The sequence below is a fragment of the Eleginops maclovinus genome, chromosome 1 (assembly GCF_036324505.1).
Source record: "Eleginops maclovinus isolate JMC-PN-2008 ecotype Puerto Natales chromosome 1, JC_Emac_rtc_rv5, whole genome shotgun sequence".
NCBI lineage: Eukaryota > Metazoa > Chordata > Actinopteri > Perciformes > Eleginopidae > Eleginops > Eleginops maclovinus.
Genome location: NC_086349.1, coordinates 20334528 through 20360271, shown reverse-complemented (window position 1 = coordinate 20360271; position 25744 = coordinate 20334528). Strand labels below are relative to the sequence as shown.

Below are 25744 nucleotides of genomic sequence, written 5' to 3'. Positions count from 1 at the left end.
AGTGTGCACTTCATAATAACATTAATAAATGGTATAAAAAGGTATTAATCTTCCACTCCTATTCTTGGAAAGCAAGAATATTTGAAGAATGTCCAACTTTCCATCAAATATAAACTAATACCGTATGGCTCTTGCTGATGATGGAACTAATATCATTAAAAAATCAGTACCATGGCCCCGGCCGTGGCGCAACTGGCTGGGGCACCTGCACCGTATGCCGGCGACCCGGGTTCGATTCCTGACCCGTGGTCCTTTCCGAATCCCACCCCGACTCTCTCTCCCACTTTCCTGTCACTCTCCATTGTCCTATCCGATTAAAGGCAAAAAGCCCCCCAAAAATATTTAAAAATAAATAAAAAATCAGTACCATTAAACACCATATTTGATCACTGTAGTTCAGGGGTCACCAACGCGTCGCCCGCGGGCGCCATGGCGCCCTCGAGGACTACTTGAGTCGCCCGCGAAGGCCTGTTCTAAAATAGCCTAGTTCTCACGTGACACACAACTTTATTTTATTCGTTGTTAAACTTTCTATTATTTTTAAATATATTGCATTGCTTGTAAGAAGATAACAATATGCAGTATGCACGCATATAAACATATGCCTACTTATAAAACGTAATTTGTGTAAAATAAAATGCTTCAGATTACGTAGATTGGACCTAGCTGGTCTCCACGACAACCGTTGCGTGGAGACCGAGTCCAGTCAGTGCAGTGAAGCGAAGTCAAGATGAACGGATGATTACAATTTAATCGAAAACATGGCAGAAAAAAGAAAGAGAACGTATTATTTTCACGGTGAATGGGAGCAAGAGTTTTTTTTTACCACTGTAAAAGATGCCTGCGTGTGTCTCATTTGCCGGGCGACTGTGGCGATACCAAAGCGGCACAATGTTGAGAGGCATTTCAAGACCTGTCACGCAAGCTACCATGCTAACTACCCACCGGGCAGCGCACTACGAGTGGAAAAAGTAAGTGAGCTAAAGGCAGGATTGTGCAAGCAACAGTCTTTTTTCACAAGACCAGCTAAAAAAATCTCAGAAAGCTACCGAAGCCTCGTTCAGAGCAACAGAACACCTGATAAAGAAGAAGAAGGCATTTACAGATGGAGACCTTTTCAAGGAAACGATGATGATAGTTCTGAACACTGTGCTTAAAGACGAGAAATATGGGAAGGAAGTGCTCTCTTCTGTAGCTGATGTTCAAATGGGGGCAAGCACAATGGTCAGGAGAGTGACAGCAATGTCCGACAACTTGACTGATCAGCTGGACCAGGATCTCAGGGAGTGCAGGTGGTTCAGCATCCAATGTGATGAGTCCATCGACAGCAGCAGCACGGCGCAGCTGATGATGTTTGTTCGGATGGTGTTTCAAGATTTCTCTACAAAAGAGGAACTTCTCACACTACTCCCCCTAAAAACCAGCACAAGGGGGGTTGATATCTACAACGCGGTGAAGGAGTTTTTCAACAACAGAAACATACCACTGGAAAAGCTGGTGTCGATTACCACCGATGGGGCTCCTGCGATGACCGGACGGCATGCAGGGTTCATCGCGCTCTGTAAAAGCGACCCAGCGTTCCCGAAATTCGTACAGTACCACTGCATCATTCACCAGCAGGCCTTATGTGCAAAGGTGCGTTTTCATTTTGTATTTTATTAATTTATGTTATCCTTGTTGTAGGCCTAATATCCTATTTGTAATTATGAGTAGGCCTATTGGGCATATTTTACGCATCTGCTTGTAGACCGGCCCCTACTGCGCTTTTTGGTCGTTAGAGTCAACTTCATAGTTGTGATACGGCGCTATATAAATACATTTTGTTTTGTATTGTATTGTATTGTATTGTATTGTTATTGTTTTTAAGTGCTTTGAGTAAGAGTGATTTTATTTTATTTTTAAGGTGATCGGCTTCGAGCACGTAATGACTCCTGTTGTGAGGATCATAAACAGCATCCGTTCCAAAGCTAAACAACACCGAAGTTTCAAGGTGATGTTGGCGGAGCTGTCGGCTGAATATGGGGACCTGCTTCTCCACACGGACATCCGATGGCTCAGCAGAGGACGGATTCTGCTCCGGTTTTTGTCGCTGTTGAGGGAGATCAAAGATTTTATGAAATCTAGAGACGAAGACACATCGCTGCTGGAGGACGTTGCGTGGCTACTAGACCTGGCATTTCTGACGGACATTACTGGAAAACTGAACAATCTGAACTGTGCGCTGCAAGGCAAAGGTAAGACTGTTGCCGACATGATCAGTGCTTTAAATGCGTTTAAAGCACAGATGAGCATTTTCTCTGCGCATTTACAGAGAAAAAAGGTGCTGCACTTCCCCTCTTTGCAGATGGTGCTGAACGACAATACCTCTGCGTCTGAGATTTTTGGCAACGCTGCCGAAAAATACACTCAAGTCATAAACAGGGTTGGGCAAGAGTTTGAGAATAGGTTTTGTGACATTGATAAACTTGAGCCATGTGTGTCGTTCGTTTCGAATCCATTTATAAACGTGGACACAACGTCCATTGCTGAGCAACTAAGTGCAATGTTCAGCTTGGATGCTGGGCAGGTGGAAATAGAAATAGTGACACTGCAGAATGACATTCGCCTCAAAGCCCACCAGGCTGCAGCAAACTTTTGGGGCCTTGTTGATACTGAAAAGTACAGTGGTCTGTGCACAGCAGCAATGAAGGTTGCCAGTCTGTTTGGGTCTACCTATCTTTGTGAATCAGCCTTTTCTGACATGAATTTCATAAAAAACGAACACAGAACACGGCTCACTGATGCACATCTGCAAGACTCACTCAGACTTGCAGTGTCAAATTACAGCCCAGATTACGAGGCCCTGGTTGCCAGCATGCAATGCCAGGCTTCCCATTAAAACTTATGAAAGATTGTGATGGATTAAATAGGCCTATAAATACTTTTGTTTAATGTTATGTTGTTCTGTTTGATGGTGATTACAGTGAAATAGAAATAAAGTGCTGATTTTGATATTTGTCTGTTTCCTTCCTTTTTAAGCCATTATTGATAATTAGGCCTATTGTGCAAATTTGTTAAAATGAGCAGTGTCCTCAAACAGGTGAATATAACTAATTAGTTTTACTATTAATAATAACATACAATTAAAGGTAAACCGCGCAAATTTGAAGCGTACCAAATTGGTAGCCCTTCACATTAATCGGTACCCAAGAAGTAGCCCTCAGTTCAAAAAAGGTTGGTGACCCCTGCTGTAGTTGAAAGGATTTCTCCTGACCTACAGTATGCGTCCACATTGTTTTTTTGATGAAAGGCGACAGAGGGTCAGACTTGGTCATCTGAAGATGGGTAGACTTTTATTTCCTCCCTGGACTTTGACTCCTCCTGTACATTGAAATGACCCATTCATTCTGCCCAATGTGCTTTATGACAACCTGAAAACAGTCTGACCTAGATTTATTATAGACTCTGCGTAAAGTTACTTTTTCACCACCAGTTTCACCTTACCTAATTCGACCCACTGACATTTGGTGCGTACTGTTTTTTCTACAGGGAAATACTGTTCTTTTAACTCCAATACATGTATTTAACAGCTTTAAACATTGTACAGATTAAGATATTTCCTGCACTTTTCACTATTTTCATTATAGCCTGTAAATCGATTCATGAAAATAGCAGATAATCCATAAGATATATCGTCATAAGTTACAGTTTATTAAATCAAACGATTCAATGTAGGAGATGCTAATTTCAAACAACAATAGTCAAAAAAACATCAAATAATAATAACCATAGTTAAAATGAGTATCGCCTCAAACTACATCAATAATAAAAACATGCTTTTACATTAATTCACAAATAAGAATCATCTAATGATAAAATCCCATTTTCCATTTTATTGCCAATACTACTTTTTTAAATTGAATGTTGTTCGGACATAAACTTGACAGAAAAACATTAAATGCGGGACTTTTTTTTAAAAGTGATTGAAAAATACTTCATTAAAAATCAGATTACTTCCTTCACAACTGGTAAGCAATAAATTCCCATTATGAGATGTCCGCTTACATACATACTTGCATGACCAGCCACAGGAAAGCTGAAGTACAGTTAGAGAGAGACCACTTATACTTTAGGTTAGGAGCTACTTTATGTAATGTGCATTTATTTGCACCAAACTTGTTGACATACAGCCGTAACGTAGACCAAGACAGTATTAATCCCAAATCCATTTCAAATCATTTCCAAGAAAGGACTAACCACATCCCCTGTGGCCTTCAGCAAAAATAATTAGCATAATTCAAGTAAGATGCGGTTGAGAGCTTTTTCATTATGTAAAGCAGGGTATGATTAAAGAATATTACCATAAATACAAGTGCAATCATCAAGTGGAAATGTATTGGTATGCTTGTCTATGAATTGCTCCTGAATGTGGCTCAGTTCAGTGATGCTGCAAAGGGAGAGTAGTTCATTACCATTAATCAACTGCACAGGTTTTTCCCATAGCGTAGCATATTATGTTTAACAGTTGGATAATTGCAACGGTGAAAGGTAATACTCACTGTCAGTGTCAACCTTTCTGAAACAACTAGCTGCATTCAATGGAGCGCAGAAGAATGGAGGGGTCTTGGTTGGAAAGGTGTGCACAAAAGATATTGGTCTGCGAAAGTGAATACATTTATTTTGTTTCTTAAAAGCTTTATACTTACATTTCACATTCTGCAAGTTAAGTTGTAAGTAAGGCATGTTTAAATGGCAGCTGCACTGTTCACAAAAGGGGGAGTGTGCAAAAGGTCGTGCAAGACAAAATGACAGAGGCATGGAAGAAAATTATAGAGAGAGGTTTGATAACAACAAATAAAAGCTAAAGATGAGTCAGAATGAATACAATTAGATGGCAAATTATGTTTAATAAACAGCCCACAGCACAAAGAGTGACTGGTTATTTATATCAGATGTACAATAACCAAGCTCTTACTGCTGCACATCCATCAACCTTCAGTGTGAACAGCGCCACTTCAGTCGGATTGATTGTGAAACTGGCTGGAATACAACATTATTATTAGCCAGTATTGCTGCTAGACTGTTTCACTAGTGGGACGGACAATATGGGTATGGGCACCACCCCTGCCCCTGTTTCTCTTGAATCCAAAGCAACATTTTCAAATGTTGAAGCAAAGGATGTCCTACATTGCATTGCATGTAGGTACTCAGAAGAGATTGATAAACATCAAATAAAAGAAGATAGTTGTGTGAAAATCCAAGGACAACTCCAAAAACAGGGAAGAGCCTTTACATCACTCTTTTTTCCATCTGTGCATGGACTGTTAATCGGCTGTTTTCAAAGTATTTCTGTGGCCTTGCAGAATAAATCCTGTTATGTTTCAGTGTCAAAATTGTTTTTCTGCCATGAGGGAAAGGTCCCCCACGTTTTCTTGAATGGGGCTCTTTAAATATTTGTCACTAAACGGTACTGCCCTCTAGGGGTGTAGTATAGAAATGACTACATTGCAAAGGGTATTATTTGTGACACACATATATACACAAATACTTATCCAACAGTGATATTACGTTTTTAATCATTCAATTGGTTGATTGGTAAAACAAAACAAACACAATTAAAAGAAGAACTTGCAGTGGAGTCAAATGACTACATGTCCCATGATGCTCTCTCAGAACGTTGGCACTTCCGCCTTCACTTCCGTTGTAGGACGAACATTACAAGGTTAGGTAAAGCCTTGAGACAGTCAGCTACAATCTTATACAGCACAGCAATGATTCCTGTTCAATTGACTCATAATATATATATATATATATATGACGTTTCATATCCTTGCTTGCAAATGTAATGCTAAAATAAAAATAAAAAGCTAACATTTTACAAAACCATTTCCACCTTTTGATGACGTCGTTGTCTCACCCTTTTCTCATTGGCTCTGTCCCTCGCTTAAGACTTTTCCCGCGCTAGTCGCAGTGTAAAACAACACGTCGAACTGTCAGACAGTAGTGGCTCCAAGCTAGCATCTTTCTAACGATTAACACATTTCTACAGCTGTAACGGAGCAGTTAACATACTTTTAGGTAATGCCGTCCTCAGATTATGACTCGGCCTGTCTGCCGGACATATTACCGCTGTACTACCGACGGCTGTTCCCCTTCTCACAGTATTACCGCTGGCTGAACTATGGAGGAGGTGAGTGTCATGATGAGATAGGCCGGGGAAAGCTAGCAAAACAAAACAACATGAGCAAGATAAATAAATGAAGTTTATGTTTTGTTATTTGTGAATTTAGAGAGCTCAATTGCAATGTTTTGATGACATCGTGTAGCATATTTCCTGATCACCATGGTGTGTTTATTCCCTCTTATTGCAAAGTCAAGGAGCAAACAACACAACAATCAGAAAAATACATATTACAAAGCATTATTTAAAGGACAAAAAATAGTTTGGACGGATACAATATACACAGTCAGAGGAAATAAATACAGGCAAAGTCAAGAAGTAAATCCTGTATAGATCAAATCACTTGCTTTAAAAATATGATAAATGTGGCATTGATTCCCAAACTGGGGTACTTCTGGAGGTCTGTATAGAAAAACACTGGAGTAGCTTATCTCATTTAAAAAGGAATACGATGTTTTTAAATAAATAAGTCAGCTACTATAAGAACTGAACACAATGATACTAGAAGTGTCACATGATAAATGATAGTTAAGTGATAAGTGAAGTTGAAGTAGTTAGCTAAAGGAGATAGATAAATGGTTAAAAATAATACCTAAAAGTAATGGATAAACAGTTAAAATATTTAGATTCCGGTTGCAGGTATGACAGTTTTATTGTTACATGGTGACCACTGTTACTGTATATCCACTTTCTATCTTTTCTAGTTGAATTCAATCTTGTTTAAGTTAATTTAAATGAACACATTTGGAATATCACAGGTAGTTTGACAAGTGAGTTCACCTGACCTAGCTGTAGGCGTTTGTCTGACGGAAAAGGTTGGGAACCACCGACTATAGAGGAATAACATTGTTTTTTTTCTTAACAACTTCAGTGCAGAAAAACTACTTTCAGAATCGAGAGTTCTCCTTCACGCTCAAAGATGACATCTACGTCCGCTACCAGTCCTTCACCACCCAGAACGAGCTGGAGAAGGAGATGCAGAAGATGAACCCTTACAAGATTGACATTGGGGCCATATACAGTCACAGGGTGAGAAGTCATGAATCTACCTTTGCATACTTTGTTTTTTGGTCCTTGCAGATATATTATGGATAAAATAAAATCTGTTTTCCACACACAGCCAAATCAGCACAACACAGTGAAGTCAGGAACCTTCCAGGCCCTGGAGAAGGAGTTGGTGTTTGATATCGATATGACTGATTATGATGATGTCAGAAGCTGTTGCAGGTAAATTGATTTTGTGGTTGATTTTGTTCAATCATTAAATATTGACTCTGATTCACAGAGATAACACAAACTATAATTCTAGTGCTGCAGACATTTGCCCCAAGTGTTGGACCCTGATGACCATCGCCATTCACATCCTGGATAGAGCTCTTCGAGGTTTGTTTGTCATTAATTTTGTCCTGTCTTGTCATGTCATGTCATTTATTTATGTATATTTTTTCTATAATAAGTCCCTAACACTTTTAGATTTATGTGATCTTTTAGATGACTTTGGTTTCCAGCACCTGCTGTGGGTTTATTCTGGCAGAAGAGGAGTGCATTGCTGGGTGTGTGATGAAGCTGCCAGGAAGCTCTCTGTAGCAGCACGCTCTGCAGTTGCAGAATACCTCAGCCTTGTTAAGGTAACAGTATTTTTAGGCTCTTAATAAGATAAATAGAACAGAATAGTTTATGAGCAGCAGTGTGTTTGGGATAGTATTTCCACCTGTCTCTTTCAGGCCATCCTATCCCTGAAATATTTGCATCGGCATGTATGGCGGTCTGTAACACACGATTATGTGCTCTATTCACTTCTGTCTTTATAGGGAAGTGATGAGACGGTGAAGAAAGTAGTGCTCACAGATCCAATTCATCCTTTTATTAGGTAAGAAGCTAATCCTTTTGTCGGTAAAGGGAAATTGAAGCTCTGTTTTTTGTCTGTTTTTAATCGATATATAATCAACAGTAACACTTACTGTTTTTGAGGTCGTCGCCTCTGACAGATGTTGTTGCTTCAGCTGTTTGAAAGTCTGTACCTGTGATCTGAACAGAGAGTCTTTGGTGGTGGTGGAGCGATACTTCCCCCGGTACGCACTACAGGACCAGGACGTACTGGGTCGCAAGGAATCTGTAGACAAAGTGCTGGCACTCACACCTGATGATATCCTTTTCACAACATGCAGTAGAGCTGATGGCTTATAGACAACACTGCATTTTCTATTCTTCAATGTGATTCAGAGTATGATCTCTATTTAACACATTACGAAACTAACTGTATCTGACCTTAACTCAAGCTTTTACATGTAAGAAAAGAGTTACAGCAGGAGTTTCAGAACGAGAAGAAACCTGAGATCCGTTGGAAGCTGTTGAAGGACGAAGCCAAAAGGAAACAGGTTTGTAGTTTTGCTCATGCAGACTGAATTGCACTCAAAAACACAACGATTTAAAAATGATTGATCATTGAGGTGGGGAAATAGATTTGTTATGTTCAGTTTTTATTACATACTGTTTCTTCATATTACAGCATGACTTTGATTTTCAAATATTACCACCATAGAGGTTGTTATAAAGAGTCTCAACAATGTAATCTTTCTTCCTAAAGGGCACATCCAAAAAGAACCAACACTTTGAGAAAGAAATCATGCTGCAGTATTGTTACCCCCGGCTCGACGTGAACGTCAGTAAAGGAGTGAACCATTTGCTGAAGAGCCCCTTCAGTGTCCATCCCAAAACAGGTGAGCAGAGATCTGATGTGATTTAATGTAGAGGGCGTGTTAATACACGAATGACAGAGTCTTAATGTAATTTCTCTTTTTTGAACTCTGGCCAGGCCGCATTTCTGTTCCCATCGACCTCAAAGAGTTGGAAACGTTTGATCCTTTTGCTGTGCCCACAATCAGGTTAGTGATAGTGTACTGTCCCATGCTTTGTTGTTGCAGGGATTGAAAATCATTAGAGCTTATAACATAACTTCTTATTGTTTTAGTCTGATCTGTGAGGAGCTGGATCGTCCCAGGACAGTCGAAGAGGACGAGAAGTCCAAGGAGACAAAGGACAAGGAAAATGAGAAGGACACAGCAGAGAGTCGAAAGATCAGAGGTGAGATTCTCAAATAACCATAGATTTCAGGCTTATTTTTTATCACAAACGACCATCACGTTAAAAGCTATAAACAGACTAACGCAAGGTAATTTCGCACAACTTACTTGGCTCAAAATAAGGCTAAAAGGTCAAATCAACCATGACCTGTTTTTTAGAATGATTATCATTAGGACTGTACCAAATAGTACGCAGCTTTAATTTTAAACCAACATTTGAATGCTGCCCAGCTTTTTCAATGTTTGCATATCTACTACAGGTTTAAAAGTGTTATTCCCACACAGTTGCAGATAAATATTAGGACACACAAATATCATTCGTGTTATACTTTTGCTAGAATTAGAAACCAATGGTGGCTGCAAAGCATTGTTTTTAAATTGTGTGATCCAAACATTTCCAATAACTACAGAGCAGTGAAATGTCCAAAGGTGAAAACTAATTAAAAGAAAAACGGAGGAAAAAATTAAATTTTCACTGTGATCAGAAACGGTTTGCTCTTGCTCTAAGAGGGAGGCCGCTGAGGACTTTTCATTAAAGAAAGCTGATTTAATTAAAAAACAGATTCCCTGGAAATGTATAAGAAGGGACATTCAAAGCCTCTTTTGAAAACCTCACTGGCAGCTCATTGATTTTATTTCTTGACAGATTACAAGAGAACAAGCCTGGCAAAGTATGTGAAATATTTTGACCAGTTTCTGGATGGGATGGCTCGCTCATGGAAAGGAGAACTTCTGAAAAAAAGTGGTATGTTTTATTTTTCGTAGATAAAATAAGTCTCTCTATATAAAGTTTGGTCTTTCATCTAATTATTTTCTTCTTCTGTTCTTATAGATCTCCAGAAAGACTTCTGAACTGGATCAACGATCAGAAAGTGATACAGAGAAAACATTGTTAATATTTCCCTATCAATAATATGGGTGACGATACAAACCGTCCTGTGTTGGGGTTGAAAGTTTACATTTTTCTGAGCAATCCTTTCCTCCACATCAGTTTTACTACACTCTTATGAGACTCCTGATACATTCATAAACAAAACATAAGATCATCTCCTTACTGCAGGTTTTTCTACTACATTACCATTGCTATGCTGTTTGTCTGCTTGTTTTCTTTATCTTCTATTGTACAGTCATTCCTGAAAATAAATGTGGTATTTCAACTTTTTCAAAATCTTGTATTTCACTTACTTTAAATGAGAACAGTGTTTGCAATATTGTTGCCAACTGTTTTAACCTATAATTATTATGTTTTGTTAAAGATTAAACTACCCAACTGTTCTGTAAAGTTTTTGTTGATTTTAGATGATGTTTAGATATCAATGATACCTGTAAATAGAACAGGAAACAGGTGATCATGTCTGTAAGGATTACAGGTGGTGGAGGACGTATTCCGATCTTTAAATAAAATGATCAATATGATAAATACAAATAAAAGTTTCCAAAGTGCAGAAATATTACATTCAACAATATTTACTAAGAACAATCATATACTGTACTTTTATGGAAACGTTTTTATTATAGTATCATGAAGATAATTATGCCCAGTCTGCATGAGTTTTCCAAATAGCATAAATTCAATCAAACTGGGACCAGAAGACTATAAACACATTCTTTTTAGAAATACAACTAAAGCATCCTGGATAATGAAATCAACCTTCAGTAGAATAGAATAAATAAATCACTCACAAACTGTTCTATGTAGTACTGAAATATCAGACACACAATTGGCAAACATAAAACAAATAAGTAAGCAATCATTCATATAATTAGATTTGTATTATAACACTATTGTATTATTTTATTATAAGCAATATTTTACTGTGATAGTAGAGCTAGTTTTAACTTGTTTGTACACTTATGGGTTTTTAGTTTTTAACAGACAAAACAAACAAATCGTTGTTTGTGAAGTCTTTATCTGTAACGTGAAATAAAGATGTAACAGAAGTGAAAACTATTTCCCATCTGATATGCAATGGAGTAATGATAACATTATAACACTGATTTGTTTTTTTAAAGATGTATAGATGTACAATAACCAAAAGTACAAGTATTATACATTCTCTAAATAATGAACAATCCTCAAAATTAAAGTTAGTATCTCAAAATAATGTCAAACCTCAAAATATATGAGCTACTATCTTAAGATAATGAGAAACTTTCTGAAAGGATAAATGAGAGTATCTCAATATAATGGTTTAAAGTTGTCTTTTAATCGCATTTTTTGTTTGATATGTGGTAGATTTAATAAATGTAATTATTTTAGAATTCCAGGTTCCTAATTAAATATGTTCATGATGTGTTATATGTGGAAATTATTATCTTTTCTACAGTCAAAAAAAACAACCGTCCTGTGTCTTTAAATGACCCGGAAGTAGAACTCTCGGCCCTGAACCGGATATTACCGCGGAGCTGAGGTCAGAAGTTCTCTCTCACAGCCATCTTGGATATAGCATCCCTAGTCGGTGAGTCTCTCCGTTCCTAATCCAACATCATCCAGCAGTTGTCCATTTATTTTCGTATGTATTAGTGATATTATGCGTTAAAGTAAATGAGCGTTGTTAGGCTGGGCCAGATATTTGAATTTTTTCGTCCCTCTGTAAAGTAATATATGAGCCGTTGTAACGCCGATCAGAGGCTCAAAATGGGGGGGACATGACTTCCAGTTTACCAGCAGCCTGTCAGGGCCGCAGTGAGCAGATTGTGTGGTGCTGTTAGGTTTATTTCTGTCACATTTGAGATGTGAGTCTATAGGAAATGGTAGACTTTGTTCCTGGCCGTAAAATGTTCTCCTGCTGAGGTTGTCTCAAGCTGTCAGCTAACCAAAGCTAACGTTAGCTAATGTTGCTTCAACAAGAGTACAGAGGAAGCTAAAGCATGGGCTCGTCACCTGTTCAAATGCAAGTCACTCTCTTAATAGCTCACTACGGTCCAACTTTGTTGTCAATTTTTACTGAAATCAACTTATTTCTTTAGGCAGTTTTGTTCAAGAATGTTCCACATAGGTTGATCACACAGTTATGACACTTTTCATATACGTACAAATCTCCTGACCATTTAACATATCGTTAATGCTCTGAATGCAATTGTCAGTTAGCAGATAAAATGAGTTTGTTTTCAAAACTAATTGTATGAATTTATATCTGTGTTCAACTGGAAGGGGCTGTAAATAAACCTAGTGGAGGGCAGCAGCTGGTATTCTCTGTTAACAACATTCAAATAGACAGAAGAGATGCAGTTGGCAAGTCTACTTAATAGGAGTTTACCAAAACCATATAGGCCTAACATAATTATCTTAATACACCTTTGGATGTGATTGCATTTAATATTTTTAAGTTGATCAGAGGCTGTTCAGACAGGCCATACATGCCAACTGACAAAGATGAATACAAAGACAAATATTCTGGCTACTATCCTTTTTAATTGTGGTGATCCCATACAGGTATGTATTAAGAGTTTGCTTGTGTTAATGAAATGTATTTTCTTTTCTTTCTCTCCCTGCAGCAACCATGCCTGGTGAAGCCACAGAAACGGTCCCAGTCACTGAGCAGGAGCTGCAGCAGCCTCAAGTGGAGACCGGTTCGTATATTTTAACTTTAAAGGCATGCAATAATGCGTATTAAACAACGGGGTCCTGGGACTCATAAGTGGGGTACATTGCTCAACAAATGGCCTTCCTTAGTGGGCATTTGTTGAGTACAAGAGCAACATTGCATTTGTAGGATTATTTGGTTCAGTGAGTTGACTCAGCTGGCTGGACACTGAGTTGACGTAACAGGTGATGGTTATTTTGGCCATCACCAGCCATTTGGTGGAACCTTTGTAATGGTAGATTGCCCACTGAGGGATCTGCAGTGGGGATATTGCTCAGTTAGGCTTGAAAAGAGTAATCCAGGACCCCTCTCTTTATTTACGGACTCACAATGGTGTGTGGTGACTTGCACTGACAACTGGATTTAGCACACAATGCATGGTGTTTAGTGTGGTTTTCCTTTTGCATGATAAATGCCCTAAAAACCACTTTGTCGACCTGGGTTTTATGTTCATTTTAGCCGGACCTTCAAGAAATATTTTAGGATGATTACTTATGTTTTCCAGCCACTCATTTTAAAAAAAATTGTTTTTTCAGGGTGATGACACTCTTAAAGCTTATTGTCAAGTTTGGTTATATTTGCACCTACAACTTTATTAATAAAAGTGGACGTCAGCAGTTGGCAATGCTTTTCTTTTGACCAAAAATGAAGCAATTACTGGTTAATCAAATGTAATAGTTTTGTCTGGTATCCATATTAGTTGAAGACTCTTATTGTGGGTGTGTTTGAGCTTTTATCTCAGGGTGGGAAACAGAAAATACTGGGAAAATTCTTAAATGCACATTTCACATTTTTAATTTATTTTTTAAATACACGTTTGTGTTAACAGAGTAAACTGTGCACTTTATTTGGTGCAAGATCCCATTTTTATTTTGTAAAGATGACCAGCAGGACTACAGAGCAGTTGAGAGGATGTTTGGAAGGCAATGGCTCCATATTTCAATGAATGTTTTCCCTAATGTCTATAGAAAAGCTAATACTGATGCAACTTCACCCCAAAGTGGGTAAGCACGAGACACTTACAATTAAAAGGCCAGGAGTTGTTTTGGGTAGTTGTATCGTAGGGATATTGTTTGTGTACATTATATCACATAGCCCTTCATTTTCTGCTGACCACAATGCTCTCATTTTTGGATAAAAGGGCTTTGTATTGGCTTGCAAAGTGATTTCTAGATATTTAAGTAACACCTCCACAACGCCATTCATCAGTAAAATAAATCACACATGGTGAGCTGTCTAATTCATGCATTTATGTTAGTAAACAGATGAATAGCTTGTTTTTTTATGCATACTTGTGCAAAGATCCTCTGATGTTTGTCTCACAAATGGACACTGCATGGAGTTTGGGACCCGGGCCTAATTTTTTCTTTTACTTACTGCACCTAACACCCCCTTCTTTATTATACTTTGGCCTACCGAGAGCCAATAACACGTTGATTAACTTCTTACGAACTCATCGATCTGTTCACGTTTGGGATAGGGCTGAACGATAAACCGAATTTCAACCAGCGTCGCAAGTAATCAAATGCAAAAACTGCAATATTTAAAATCCCGCACCCCTAGTTTCTGTAAGGTATGTAAATAAGAATACAGATGAAGAGAACAGCTTGTGCGACACAAACGTTTTGAGTCAATGCGAGTGATGGTCGATGCCCTCGGAGCAGAGGAATTGCTTTTTAGAAATTCTGCAAATCAGATGTGGAAGCTATATCAGAAACGTTTTACTAATAAGACTTTGACTTAAAGATGATTCTTTCAGATTTAAAAGTTACTCCGTATAATATTACTTTACATGGCTTACAGTAATATCCTTCTGCGATTGATTATAACATTGGTAAAAAAAAAAAAATCCGCTCATTTTCCCGAAATCGTTCAGCCCTAGTTTGGAGCACAATTTCTTTTTCACTTCACAGTGCATTCTTGAAGCTCTCAACATTTACGTTGAAGCTAAATTGCTCACCAAACAATTACTGTGATTGCCCTTCCCCCTGTTACTCCTGTTGATATTCCTTAATCAGCTGAAGGAGTATTGGATTCCTCGGCTCCCCCAGAGATGGCCATTCCTGTGAGCAAAACAATTCCACTGGAGAATCCTCCAGAGACTTCTGATCCTGCTCAAGCGATAGTCTCCCCAGAAGAAGCTAGCATTCAGACCAGCGATGATAAAGCAAATGGTGTAACTGCGACTCAAGAAATAACCGAGCAAACTGAAGAGACTGTGTTGGTGGCCACACCTGTCACCCAGGAGGAGGCGACTGTTGAACCAGCAGGGGCTTCAGCTGACATGCCAGTTCCAGAAGAATCTATGCCTGCTGTCGAAGCGCCCATTGTTTCCTCTGAAGAGCCTACAGCCCTTGAAGAAGCAGCTCCAGCAGAAGAGGCAGCTCCAGCAGAAGAGGCTCAAAGTCAGGAGTGTGCTGTTGCTGCTGAAGATACTGCCATCGAGGAGGAGGTTGAGAAGATTTCTGTTGACGCAAAGACCACTGAAGAGGAGCCCAGTGCAGTGGCAGAAGACATTCCTGATGAACCAAAACCATCTGCTACTGAAGATGTTGTTGCAAGTAGTGAAGATGCTCCACAGACTGAGGTGAAAAACTTGAGGAATCTTTGCCTGGACGCAGCTGAAGATGAAGTATCGCCTGGTGATGTGAATGTCGGCGTGCCTACCATAAATGAAGATCTGGACAAACAAGATGCTATAACTCTTCTCACCAAGGCCATTCAGTCAAATCAGCCCTCCAAATGTGACCACATCCCATCTCTTTCCACTCGCCACCCGTCAGGTTGGTTTATCCTAAAAAGCAGGCCCTCCCCTATTTTTGTCAGTATTTACTTTTAATGCATTTTTCTGATCAGGTCTGGCTTACTCTTTCACAGTTGACATGAATAGGGCAGGTTCAAATGAATAAAGGTAAAATGCTTCTCCGTCTTCTTTTACAGTGGATTTTGTCTGGGTCGTTATTTAAATTTGCTGCATCTGAAGTTGTTGCTAATGCAGTAGTTTTTATTTCACTCTTGTAACCAATGACCAGGTACTGCTTTTTTTTCATTCTTATACAGTTTGTTCAATAGGTTGAGAGGATACGAAAAATCTTAAGTTGAATGGCTTAAAATGAAAAACTTAAAATTAGGACATGTGTCAGTCCTACCTTTTTTTTATAGGACTTGTTCAGTTGTCCATCCTTCGTGCGTTTATGCATTTGCTATGTGCAAGTGCTATATTTCATCGTGATGTGGCAGCTTCATATGCATTGAAAGTATGGTTTTCACTTTGTGCATCCTCACTAAATACATAATGTGCTTTCCTGTGTGGTACTAAGTAGTATGTACTGTGTATTTTGGATTGCAATTTTTGCATCAGTCTGTTAGGTAGGTGTGTCCCTTTCCTAACCCTAAGCAAGGAGATTGAGTTTTGGTTTGATGATTTAATCCGCATGAGTAAGTCTCCTTTTTAGCCAGCAATATTTTCTTAAAGTATTACTTTTCTATTCAGCTACACCTCCTGCCCAAGCTGCGACCCTGACACCTCAGGCTGCTACTGGCCATGCAAAGCCCAAAGGCAAAGATGCCAAGAATCAGGGTTCCTCTGCCCCAAAGGCTGTCCCTGGCAGAAGAAAACGCTCCTCTCTGTCTGCCTCTTCCTCCTCTCCCACCTCACCAAAATCTACTTCCTCCTCTACTCCCCTTTCGCCCTTGCCGTCGCCCCTAGCTAGCTCTCCTGGCGGCTCCTCTGCTAATCAGGGTAACCGCTTTACCCCAAAAGTTGTCAAGGCTGGCAAACAAGGAAGAGCTATGAAGGGAGAGGCATTTGTGCCAGCTCCGGCCCCTGTAGAGTGCAAAGTCAACCCAGTTCTTGAAAAACCAGTAGAGGCTTCCCCCAAGCAAACTATAGTTGAAGCTGAACCTGCCCCAGCAGCTGCTGCAAAGCCTGTTTTATGCCCAGCAGCTTTCAAAGTTACCTCTAAACCTGCTGTGGCAGCTCCAGTTTCATTTTCAGATGCTCTTGCCTCTAGCTCTCCTGCATCTGTTGAAGTTAAGAAAGCTTCTCCAATCCCTGTCCCTGACTTTGCAGCAGGTGATGATCTACCTCCACTTATCCCACCTGTGAAGCCATTAAAAATGCCTGAACCTGCTCCTACTGTTGAGGTTGCCAATCAGGCTCCTATAACAGCCCCAGCTAAAATTGTTGAAGAGGCTGTTAAAGAGGTATCCCAAACCAAACCTGTTCCTGTTGAGGTTATTAACCCAGCTGCTGAACCCACACCTGCTCCCGTTGAGGTTGACCTGCCCAAACCTGCTCCCGTTGAGGTTGACCTGCCCAAACCTGCCCCCGTTGAGGTTGACCTGCCCAAACCTGCCCCCGTTGAGGTTGACCTGCCCAAACCTGCCCCCGTTGAGGTTGACCTGCCCAAACCTGCCCCCGTTGAGGTTCACCTGCCCAAACCTGCCCCCGTTGAGGTTCACCTGCCCAAACCTGCCCCCGTTGAGGTTCACCTGCCCAAACCTGCCCCCGTTGAGGTTCACCTGCCCAAACCTGCCCCCGTTGAGGTTCACCTGCCCAAACCTGCCCCCGTTGAGGTTGACTTGCCCAAACTTGCTCCCGTTGAGGTTGACTTGCCCAAACTTGCTCCCGTTGAGGTTGACCTGCCCAAACCTGCTCCCGTTGAGGTTGACTTGCCCAAACCTGCCCCCATTGAGGTTGACCTGCCCAAACCTGCTCCCGTTGAGGTTGACTTGCCAAACCTGCCCCCATTGAGGTTGACTTGCCCAAACCTGCTCCCGTTGAGGTTGACTTGCCCAAACCTGCTCCCGTTGAGGTTGACCTGCCCAAACCTGCTCCCGTTGAGGTTGACTTGCCCAAACCTGCTCCCGTTGAGGTTAAGCCGGCGTCTGAGCATAAACTAGCTCCCGTTCAGGTTGACATGCCAAAACCTGCTCCCATTGAGGTTAAACCGGCTGCAGAACCTAAACCTGCTCCTGTTGAGGTAGATCTGCCCAAACCTGCTGCTATGTGTGAAAAGCCAGCAGTGGTGGAGGTTAAGGCGGTTCCTGCTGAGGTTACGAAGCCTTCCACACCAGAAACTGATACCTCATCTGCGCCCTTGAAACCTGCTCCAGTTCAGCCTGCTGTTCCTGCCCCAGCTCCCCATAAACTGTCATTTGCTGAGGCACTTGCAAAACCTGCCCCTGTTAAACCTGTGGTTGAGGTAATCACACCTTCTGAGCCCATCTCAGCACCCAAAACTGCTAAAACCCCAGTCAAGGTGGAGCCTGTGATCAAGAACGACAAGGGTATTTTCTTCTTTCTCTTTTTATGCCTGCTGTCATTTCCTACTTTCACTGTTGTGGGAACCCTCAAGATGCTTAGACAAGTCATTCTACTACAAAGTCAAGGTTGTGAAGTAAATGTAAAATTTGAATGAGGTTCATTAAGGAAGCTTCCTACATGGATCATGTTGTTGGAGAACAGTTCTTTCTGTTGCATACAGTCAACGAGGTTGTGTAGTTCAATGGTGCGATCTTATATAGATTTTATTAAGTTCTGGTGTTGGTCTGGTGAATGTGCAATTGGACAGGAGGGTACTTCAAGAGTTCACATTCATTACATTGCTGTTGTCACAGTGACCCTTTTGCATATTTATTTGTTATTTCAGTTAGATTTGTATTGGGAATTTCCACATATTAGGTAGGTGTGCATTTCTCTGGGGTACCAATAAACATGCATATATATATATATAGTGTATTTTGAATCATTTTTAACATGCCTTTTTCATTCCCCAGGATTGATGCAGCATTTTTTTGCTAACATATGTAGTATTTGGTTTGTTGTGACTAACAGTTGGTTGTTGTTGTTGGTGGTTTCCGTAGGATCCGGTACAGAGTCTGACAGCGATGACTCAGTCCCTGATCTGGAGGAACAGGACTCTGCACAGACACAGACACAGCAGGCTCAGGTGAGTTTAGTGTAGTCTTAAATATCCTGTCCACTTTTGACTTGTACCTCTTGAATACTACAACAATGTCAACAGTCAGTTATTTGTCCTTTACTCTTCAGTGATGATTTAATACAGTGACTTTCGTTCTTCTGAGCCTCCTGAAGCCAGCCTTTCTGTCCTGAGAAGAGATGGTGTTTACAGTAAATAGGATTACATTTCCTAAGATATACTGATGATAAAATGGACGTCTCTTACAGCTTGCAGCAGCAGCTGAAATAGACGAGGAACCTGTCAGCAAAGCCAAACAGAGCCGTAGTGAAAAGAAAGCACGAAAGGTAATCATCTTATGCAGTTTCATTTACGTCATTTGCACTGTTCTGCTTACTTTGAAGCTCAGAATTGAACACATTTGTAATATGACTTGTATTTCTTGCAGGCAATGTCCAAGCTTGGTCTTAGACAGGTAACGGGGGTCACCAGGGTCACTATTCGCAAGTCAAAGAACATCTTGTTCGTCATCACCAAACCAGACGTTTACAAGAGCCCTGCATCAGACACATACATCGTCTTCGGTGAAGCTAAGGTATGTAGCAAAGAACAATGCTTACCACTGGGTAGGGTTCAAATGTCCCGAAAGGCTCTCGAGTGAAAATGTTTTGTAATGTTTCATTTTACTCTTTGTTCCCTAGATCGAAGATCTTTCCCAGCAGGCCCAGCTGGCTGCCGCAGAAAAGTTCAAGGTACAGGGAGAAGCCGTATCAAACATCCAGGAAAACACACAGACGCCAACAGTACAGGAGGAGAGCGAAGAAGAAGAGGTGAGATGCATGTTTTATTTTTAGGGAACTCGGATGAAAACACACCATTTTTGTTATTGTGCAAAACGTAACAAAACATTGCCCTTATTTTTAAAGGTGGATGAGACCGGGGTGGAGGTCAAAGACATCGAACTCGTTATGTCACAAGCCAACGTGTCGCGAGCGAAGGCTGTACGCGCTCTGAAAAACAACAACAACGACATCGTCAATGCTATTATGGTAAGACTTAAACAGTTTCTAATAGTAGTAAACCATTTTGATGCACCAGGCCATTTTAAATGGTTCGCTCATATTTGTGTAGATAAACGTGTATGGATAACTCTTCGGTGATGATTAAATACAGTGACTTTCGTTCTTCTGAGTATACTGAAGACAACATTTCTGTCCTGAGAAGAGAAACATTCTTTTAATTGTGTGAAAATATTAAACGACACACATCCTAATGAACCTTTTTTGTTGCTTTCTTGCAGGAGTTGACAATGTAATGGGACCCTGGCACGAAAGGGTTAAAGAAAGGTTGCTGATTTGAGCTCGTTTATACAATTTATACCCAAGATGGAAATAAAGTTGTGGCTTGATAAAATGTAATATGGATGTTTTTGCTCTTTATTGGGAATTGGGGCAATTTGTTGTGGTTTGGTGTCAGAAATGCTTGTTAACCAGGTTGAGAACAGAGAAGGTCAGAAATCCAAGAACAAGAGACTTAAAACTAATTTAATGATGTATGGTTCCTTCATCGGGGTAATCACGGGATATGAAAAAAGGCTCTAATTGTTGTTTTTTAGTCTGTTTTCTAATATTTAGTTTTAAATTATTATTTCACCTCTACAATTAGTATATGAATTTATAACAAACTATGTGAAGTGTTCAGCAGAAAGTCTTGGATCAAACTGCAACTACACATCACTTTTTGAGAAGTCACAAGGACACCACAGGTTGTGTCTCAATGTGTTATGTGGTTTTTTTTTTCTCATTCAAATTTTAATCTGAAAAGTCAGTGGGAACAGCGTTCAGACTCAATTGGAGTGACAAGTAAAATGTTGACCAGTTCCTGTATTATTTATCTCTATATGCGGATGACATTTACAGTCTTACAAAAGTTGCCACGCTATTAAATTTATCGACGGGGCGGTAACATCAATGATGTGCCAGAAAAGAAGAAAGGGAAGGCCACAAGCTGGTAAACGAAGCTGGATTTAACACACTACCAAAAAATAAAATAGAAATGTTTACAAAAACTAATGACATTACTAGGTATTATTTAACAAAAGGTCAATATTTACTTTTCATCACCATGAAACTGCTTATTTAAAAATGTAATTTTGTCATGAATATAAAAAAATTCCCCAGTTAAAATTGAAGGTAGAATCTTGGACAGACATGTTAGCTGCATTGTAAGTACTCTAAAATAAAAATGAAACGATGCTCAGGACTCCATTTTGTTTCATTATTCTGTGTTGAGTCACTTGGTGAGGGAAAGACTGTCCTTCATTGATGCCGCAAGGCCAGATTACCCTGACTTTTGGTGGATCCTTTTGTTTATAGGACCCTCATGCCTCTTTGAACATCCACACACCCTTGTGTCAGGGTTTCTTTCAGTTAAAATATGTAATCCAAAATAACCAAGAATATTTAATATAAACTCTTTACAGAAGACAAGCTAATTACTCATGACTATCTGCAAACAAGTGATCCTCTGTGCATAATGTGTTGAATTTGTAAGGGCATGACAGCTTGTTAATTTATTAACTGCAGATATATAGAGTTTAATACCAAACTCGCAGCATGCCACTACAAAAAGTTCACTCAATCTGAAAGATTGGGTGTGGAGGGAGCTGGTAGCTTTCTCCTGGCACACCCTCGCAATACTTGCCCTCTTAGGATGTGAAACAGGTATGCAAACTTTCATTCTGCCCTTATTATGATAACGTTAAATGATTCTGGCATTTCTTAAACATTTTTAAACCAATGGATCATGGAGCACAAACACTACATTTATAAAGAGAGATATGCAACAGTGGTGAGGGCGAGGTTTAAAGTCCCCTCTTTATGTCATTCCTATTGAGTTGTTTTGATAAATGCAGTTCATTTGCACCTATTTCGTAAATATGTGCTGATATTTACTGTATGATGGTAAATGTGTTCACAAATTAAAATATTTAAATATGCTGATAAGGATTTTCACAAATTTTCATGAAGTCATTAGACCTAATACAACAGAATCAGAATCCCTTTATTTGTCCCACAGAGGGGAAATTTAAATTTGCTACAGCAGCAACAGAGCCAAAGACAGCTTTACAAAAGAAAATATGCATTAAAGAAATATCAAGAAAAACACACAATTTACAAAATACACATCCTGAAGGACATATAGCAGCTAGATAGTATTGCAGTTATTGATAATGGCATATTTGTGTTTATATATTGCACATCAACTGTTCTTGCTATTGTTATTGGGTTTTTTGCATGGGGGGTCTACCAGGGTCAATGCTAGTTGTAAAGTCTGACAGCTTGGCTGCCATTCTCCTGTCTCCCACCACCTCCACAGTGTCCAGAGGACTCCCGAGGACAGAGCTGGTGAGGTATATTCTGTAGCGATGTTTGTGAAGATGATGAAGAAGTCTCCGGAGACACCAGCTCTTACCGTATATAATAAGGTTTATTACAAACAGCATGGTATCATACACCAACCAGGGCAATACGAGGTTCCCAGAGACAATTGTGGAAGTCCCCAGATTTCCCTTTGTGCATGCTATTTAAAGGAGAAAATGTGTGTGCGTGTCCAATGTGTGTGTGCTCACATGAGGTGATCAATAACCATAGTACACACATACATATATATATATATATATTATACACATCTGCCATACATATCTGTTTATAGTACACATATCTATATATTATACATATCTGCCATATACATCTGCTATACATAATATATGCATCTGCCCATACCTCCTCATTCAACAGTGTAAAGTGTTTAAATACTTTCAATGTATTCCACATATGTATATATTTCACATCCTCAAATCTTTATTGTTGTTATTGTAAATATTCTTCTCTCTTTTTGCACTATTTTATTTATGTTATTTGCACCATGTATGTGAAGTTGTTGGAGGAGCACGCGACATAAGATTTTCATTGCCAACATATACGCTGTATCTGCTGTGCATATGACAAATAAAACCTTGAAACCTTGAAACCTTGAAACTAAAGTGACATGTATCCTTTCATAGGGCCCCCCTGATGTATTCCAGATGTTGTTATGCACCCTCCTATTACCCAACATTCTTCCTACCCAACCTATGACCTCAGAGAGTACCTACCTTTGTATATGAGCAGATTTAATACACCACACTGACCTTCTTCCGAGAACCAGCACCTTATCGTGGTGGAGAAGTTTGTGTACCCCGATGAACCTGGGGGCTGTGTTGTCTGGAACCTTGTGTTCCTGGTAGGGTCTCCCATGGCAAATTGGTCTCAGGTAGGGGGCCAGACTAAGATTGGTTCAAAAAGACTCCATGAATAACACAATTGGAAGCGAGGATACCCGGCCCGGAGGAAGCCCGGGGTCCCCTTCTGGAGCCAGGCCCAGAAGGAGGACTCGTCCGCGAGCGTCTGGTGGCCGGGCTTGCCATGGAGCCCGGCCGGGCACAGCCCGAAAAAGCAACGTGGGCAACACCTCCGCTTCTCCGTCCCGTGGGCCCACCACCTACGGGAAACAACGATGGGGTCGGGTGCGCTGCCAGAAGGGTGGCAGTGAAAGCAGAGGGTCTCGACGGACCAGACTCAGGCGACAGAAGCTGGCTTTGGGGACGTGGAATGTCACCTCTCTGGGGGGGAAGGAGCCGGAGCTTGTGCGGGAGGTGGAGTGTTACCAGTTGGATCTGGTGGGGCTCACCTCTACGCACAGCGTCGGCTCTGGAACCTTACTTCTGGATAAGGGTTGGACTCTATTCTTCTCCGGAGTTGCCCAGGGTGTGAGGCGCCGAACGGGTGTGGGGATACTCACAAGCCCCCGGTTGAGTGCTGCTTTGTTGGAGTTTACCCCAGTGGACGAGAGGGTCGCCTGCGGGTCATGGGGGGGAAAACTCTGACTGTTGTGTGTGCTTATGCACCAAACAGCAGTTCAGAGTATTCGGCCTTCTTGTAGAACCTGAAAGAAGTCCTGTATGGGGCTCCTGAAGGGGACTCCTTAGTCTTGCTGGGAGACTTCAACGCACACGTGGGCAATGATGGAGACACTTTGAGGGGCGTGATTGGAAGGAAGCAGCAGCCTCAGCCGTGGCCGAGGCAAAGTAGCGGGTGTGGGAGAAGTTCGGAGAAGCCAAGGAGAAGGACTTTCGGTCGGCACCAAAGTTGTTCTGGAAAACCGTCCGACACCTCAGCAGGGGGAAGCAGGGAACCATCCGAGCTGTGTACAGTAAGGATGGGACACTGTTGACCTCAACTGATAGTGTGTTAGGGCAGTGGAAGGAACACTTTGAGGAACTCCTGAATCCGACAACTCCGCACTCTATGTTAGAGGCGGAGCTGGAGTATGAAGGGGGATCAATTCCAATCTCACGGGGGGAAGTCACTGAGGTAGTTAAACAGCTCCACAGTGGCAAAGCCCCGGAGGTGGATGAGATCCGCCCAGAAATGCTGAAGGCTCTGGATGTTGAGGGACTGTCATGGTTGACACGTCTCATCAACATTGCGTGGAAGTCGGAAACAGTACCGAAGGGGTGGCAGACCGGGGTGGTGGTTCCTCTTTTTAAAAAGGGGGATCAGAGGGTGTGTGCCAATTACAGAGGCATCACATTACTCAGCCTCCCCGGGAAAGTTTACTCTAAGGTGCTGAAAAGGAGGGTCCGGCCGATTGTCGAATCTCAGATTGAAGAGGACCAATGCGGTTTTCGTCCTGGTCGTGGAACGACGGACCAGCTTTTCACTCTCGCAAGGATCCTGGAGAGGGCCTGGGAGTACGCTCATCCGGTCTACATGTGCTTTGTGGATTTGGAGAAGGCGTATGACCGGGTTCCCAGGGAGATACTGTGGGAGGTGCTGCGGGAGTATGGGGTGAGGGGGTCTCTACTCAGGGCCATCCAATCTCTGTACTCTCAAAGCGAGAGCTGTGTCCAGGGTCCTCGGCAGCACGTCGGACCGATTTCCAGTGAGGGTTGGCCTCCGCCAGGGCTGCATTTTGTCACCAATCCTGTTTGTGATATTCATGGACAGGATTTCGAGGCGTAGTCGTGGGGGAGGGGGTCTGCAGTTCGGTGGGCTAAGGATTGCACCCCTGCTTTTTGCAGATGATGTGGTCCTAATGGCTTCATCGGTCTGTGACCTTCAGCACTTACTGGATCGGTTCGCGGCCGAGTGTGAAGCGGCTGGGATGAGGATCAGCACCTCCAAATCTGAGGCCATGGTTCTCAGCAGGAAACCGATGTACTGTCCACTCCAGGTAGGGAATGAAGCCTTACCCCAAGTGAAGGAGTTCAAGTGTCTCGGGGTCTTGTTCTCGAGTGAGGGAACAATGGAGCGTGAGATGGGCCAGAGAATCGGAGCAGCCGGAGCGATACTGCAGTCGCTTTGCCGCACCGTTGTGACGAAAAGAGAGCTGAGCCAGAAGGCAAAGCTCTCTGTCTACCGGGCCATCTTCGTTCCTACCCTCACGTATGGTCATAAAGAACGAGATCGCGGATACAAGCGGCCGAAATGGATTTCTCCGCAGGGTGGCTGGCATCTCCCTTAGGGATAAGGTGAGAAGTTCAGTCATCCGGGAGGGACTCAGAGTAGAACCGCTGCTCCTTCGCGTTGAAAGGAGCCAGTTGAGGTGGTTCGGGCACCTAGCGAGGATGCCACCTGGGCGCCTCCCTAGGGAGGTGTTCCAGGCACGTCCAGCTGGGAAGAGACCGAGGGTAGACCTAGGACCAGGTGGAGGGATTATATCTCTTCGCTGGCCTGGGAGCGCCTTGGAATCCCCCAGTTAGAGCTGGTTGATGTGGCCAGGGAAAGGAAAGTTTGGGGCTCTCTGCTGGAGCTGTTACCTCCGCGACCCTGACGGACAAGCGGGAGAAGATGGATGGATGGATGGACACTGACCTTCTTCATTAGTCTGTTCAGTCGCTTCCTGTCAGCAGCCATGATGATGCTGCCCCAGCAGACCACGCCATAA

At 41.5% G+C, this 25744-nt stretch overlaps 4 protein-coding genes and 2 non-coding genes across 7 annotated transcripts; all 6 read left to right on the top strand.

The window, feature by feature from the left end:
• Window positions 1-1035: 1035 nt before the first annotated feature.
• On the top strand, window positions 1036-2991 carry LOC134871602 (general transcription factor II-I repeat domain-containing protein 2A-like). The gene is made up of 2 exons (XM_063894418.1): window positions 1036-1635; window positions 1904-2991. Exons 1-2 carry the CDS (start codon window positions 1129-1131, stop codon window positions 2876-2878), a joined length of 1482 nt encoding a protein of 493 aa, XP_063750488.1. The 5' UTR covers window positions 1036-1128; the 3' UTR covers window positions 2879-2991.
• Window positions 2992-5926: 2935 nt separating this feature from the next.
• Window positions 5927-10411, top strand: prim1 (DNA primase subunit 1). The gene is made up of 13 exons (XM_063903178.1): window positions 5927-6169; window positions 7032-7189; window positions 7281-7387; window positions 7470-7543; window positions 7652-7788; window positions 7972-8030; window positions 8197-8308; window positions 8449-8538; window positions 8748-8880; window positions 8976-9045; window positions 9132-9244; window positions 9890-9988; window positions 10076-10411. Exons 1-13 carry the CDS (start codon window positions 6061-6063, stop codon window positions 10093-10095), a joined length of 1281 nt encoding a protein of 426 aa, XP_063759248.1. The 5' UTR covers window positions 5927-6060; the 3' UTR covers window positions 10096-10411.
• Window positions 10412-11604: 1193 nt separating this feature from the next.
• On the top strand, window positions 11605-20172 carry naca (nascent polypeptide associated complex subunit alpha). Of its 2 annotated transcripts, XM_063894043.1 has the most exons (9): window positions 11612-11702; window positions 12742-12816; window positions 14849-15613; window positions 18699-18784; window positions 19024-19101; window positions 19203-19349; window positions 19456-19584; window positions 19681-19803; window positions 20055-20172. In XM_063894043.1, the coding sequence occupies exons 2-9, from the start codon at window positions 12747-12749 to the stop codon at window positions 20067-20069; spliced, it is 1413 nt and encodes a 470-aa protein (XP_063750113.1). In that variant the 5' UTR covers window positions 11612-11702; window positions 12742-12746; the 3' UTR covers window positions 20070-20172. The 2 variants fall into 2 exon arrangements, with proteins under 2 accessions (XP_063750123.1, XP_063750113.1); XM_063894053.1 differs by lacking the exon at window positions 14849-15613 and having other exon boundaries at window positions 11605-11702.
• LOC134871329 (skin secretory protein xP2-like) lies at window positions 15620-17751 on the top strand. The gene is made up of 2 exons (XM_063894064.1): window positions 15620-17408; window positions 17469-17751. Exons 1-2 carry the CDS (start codon window positions 16623-16625, stop codon window positions 17733-17735), a joined length of 1053 nt encoding a protein of 350 aa, XP_063750134.1. The 5' UTR covers window positions 15620-16622; the 3' UTR covers window positions 17736-17751.
• Window positions 18879-18953, top strand: LOC134872628 (small nucleolar RNA SNORD59). Its single transcript, XR_010166834.1, has one exon. It is a non-coding gene; the product is annotated as a small nucleolar RNA SNORD59 (small nucleolar RNA).
• Window positions 19905-19979, top strand: LOC134872622 (small nucleolar RNA SNORD59). The gene has a single exon (XR_010166833.1). It is a non-coding gene; the product is annotated as a small nucleolar RNA SNORD59 (small nucleolar RNA).
• Window positions 20173-25744: the final 5572 nt, after the last annotated feature.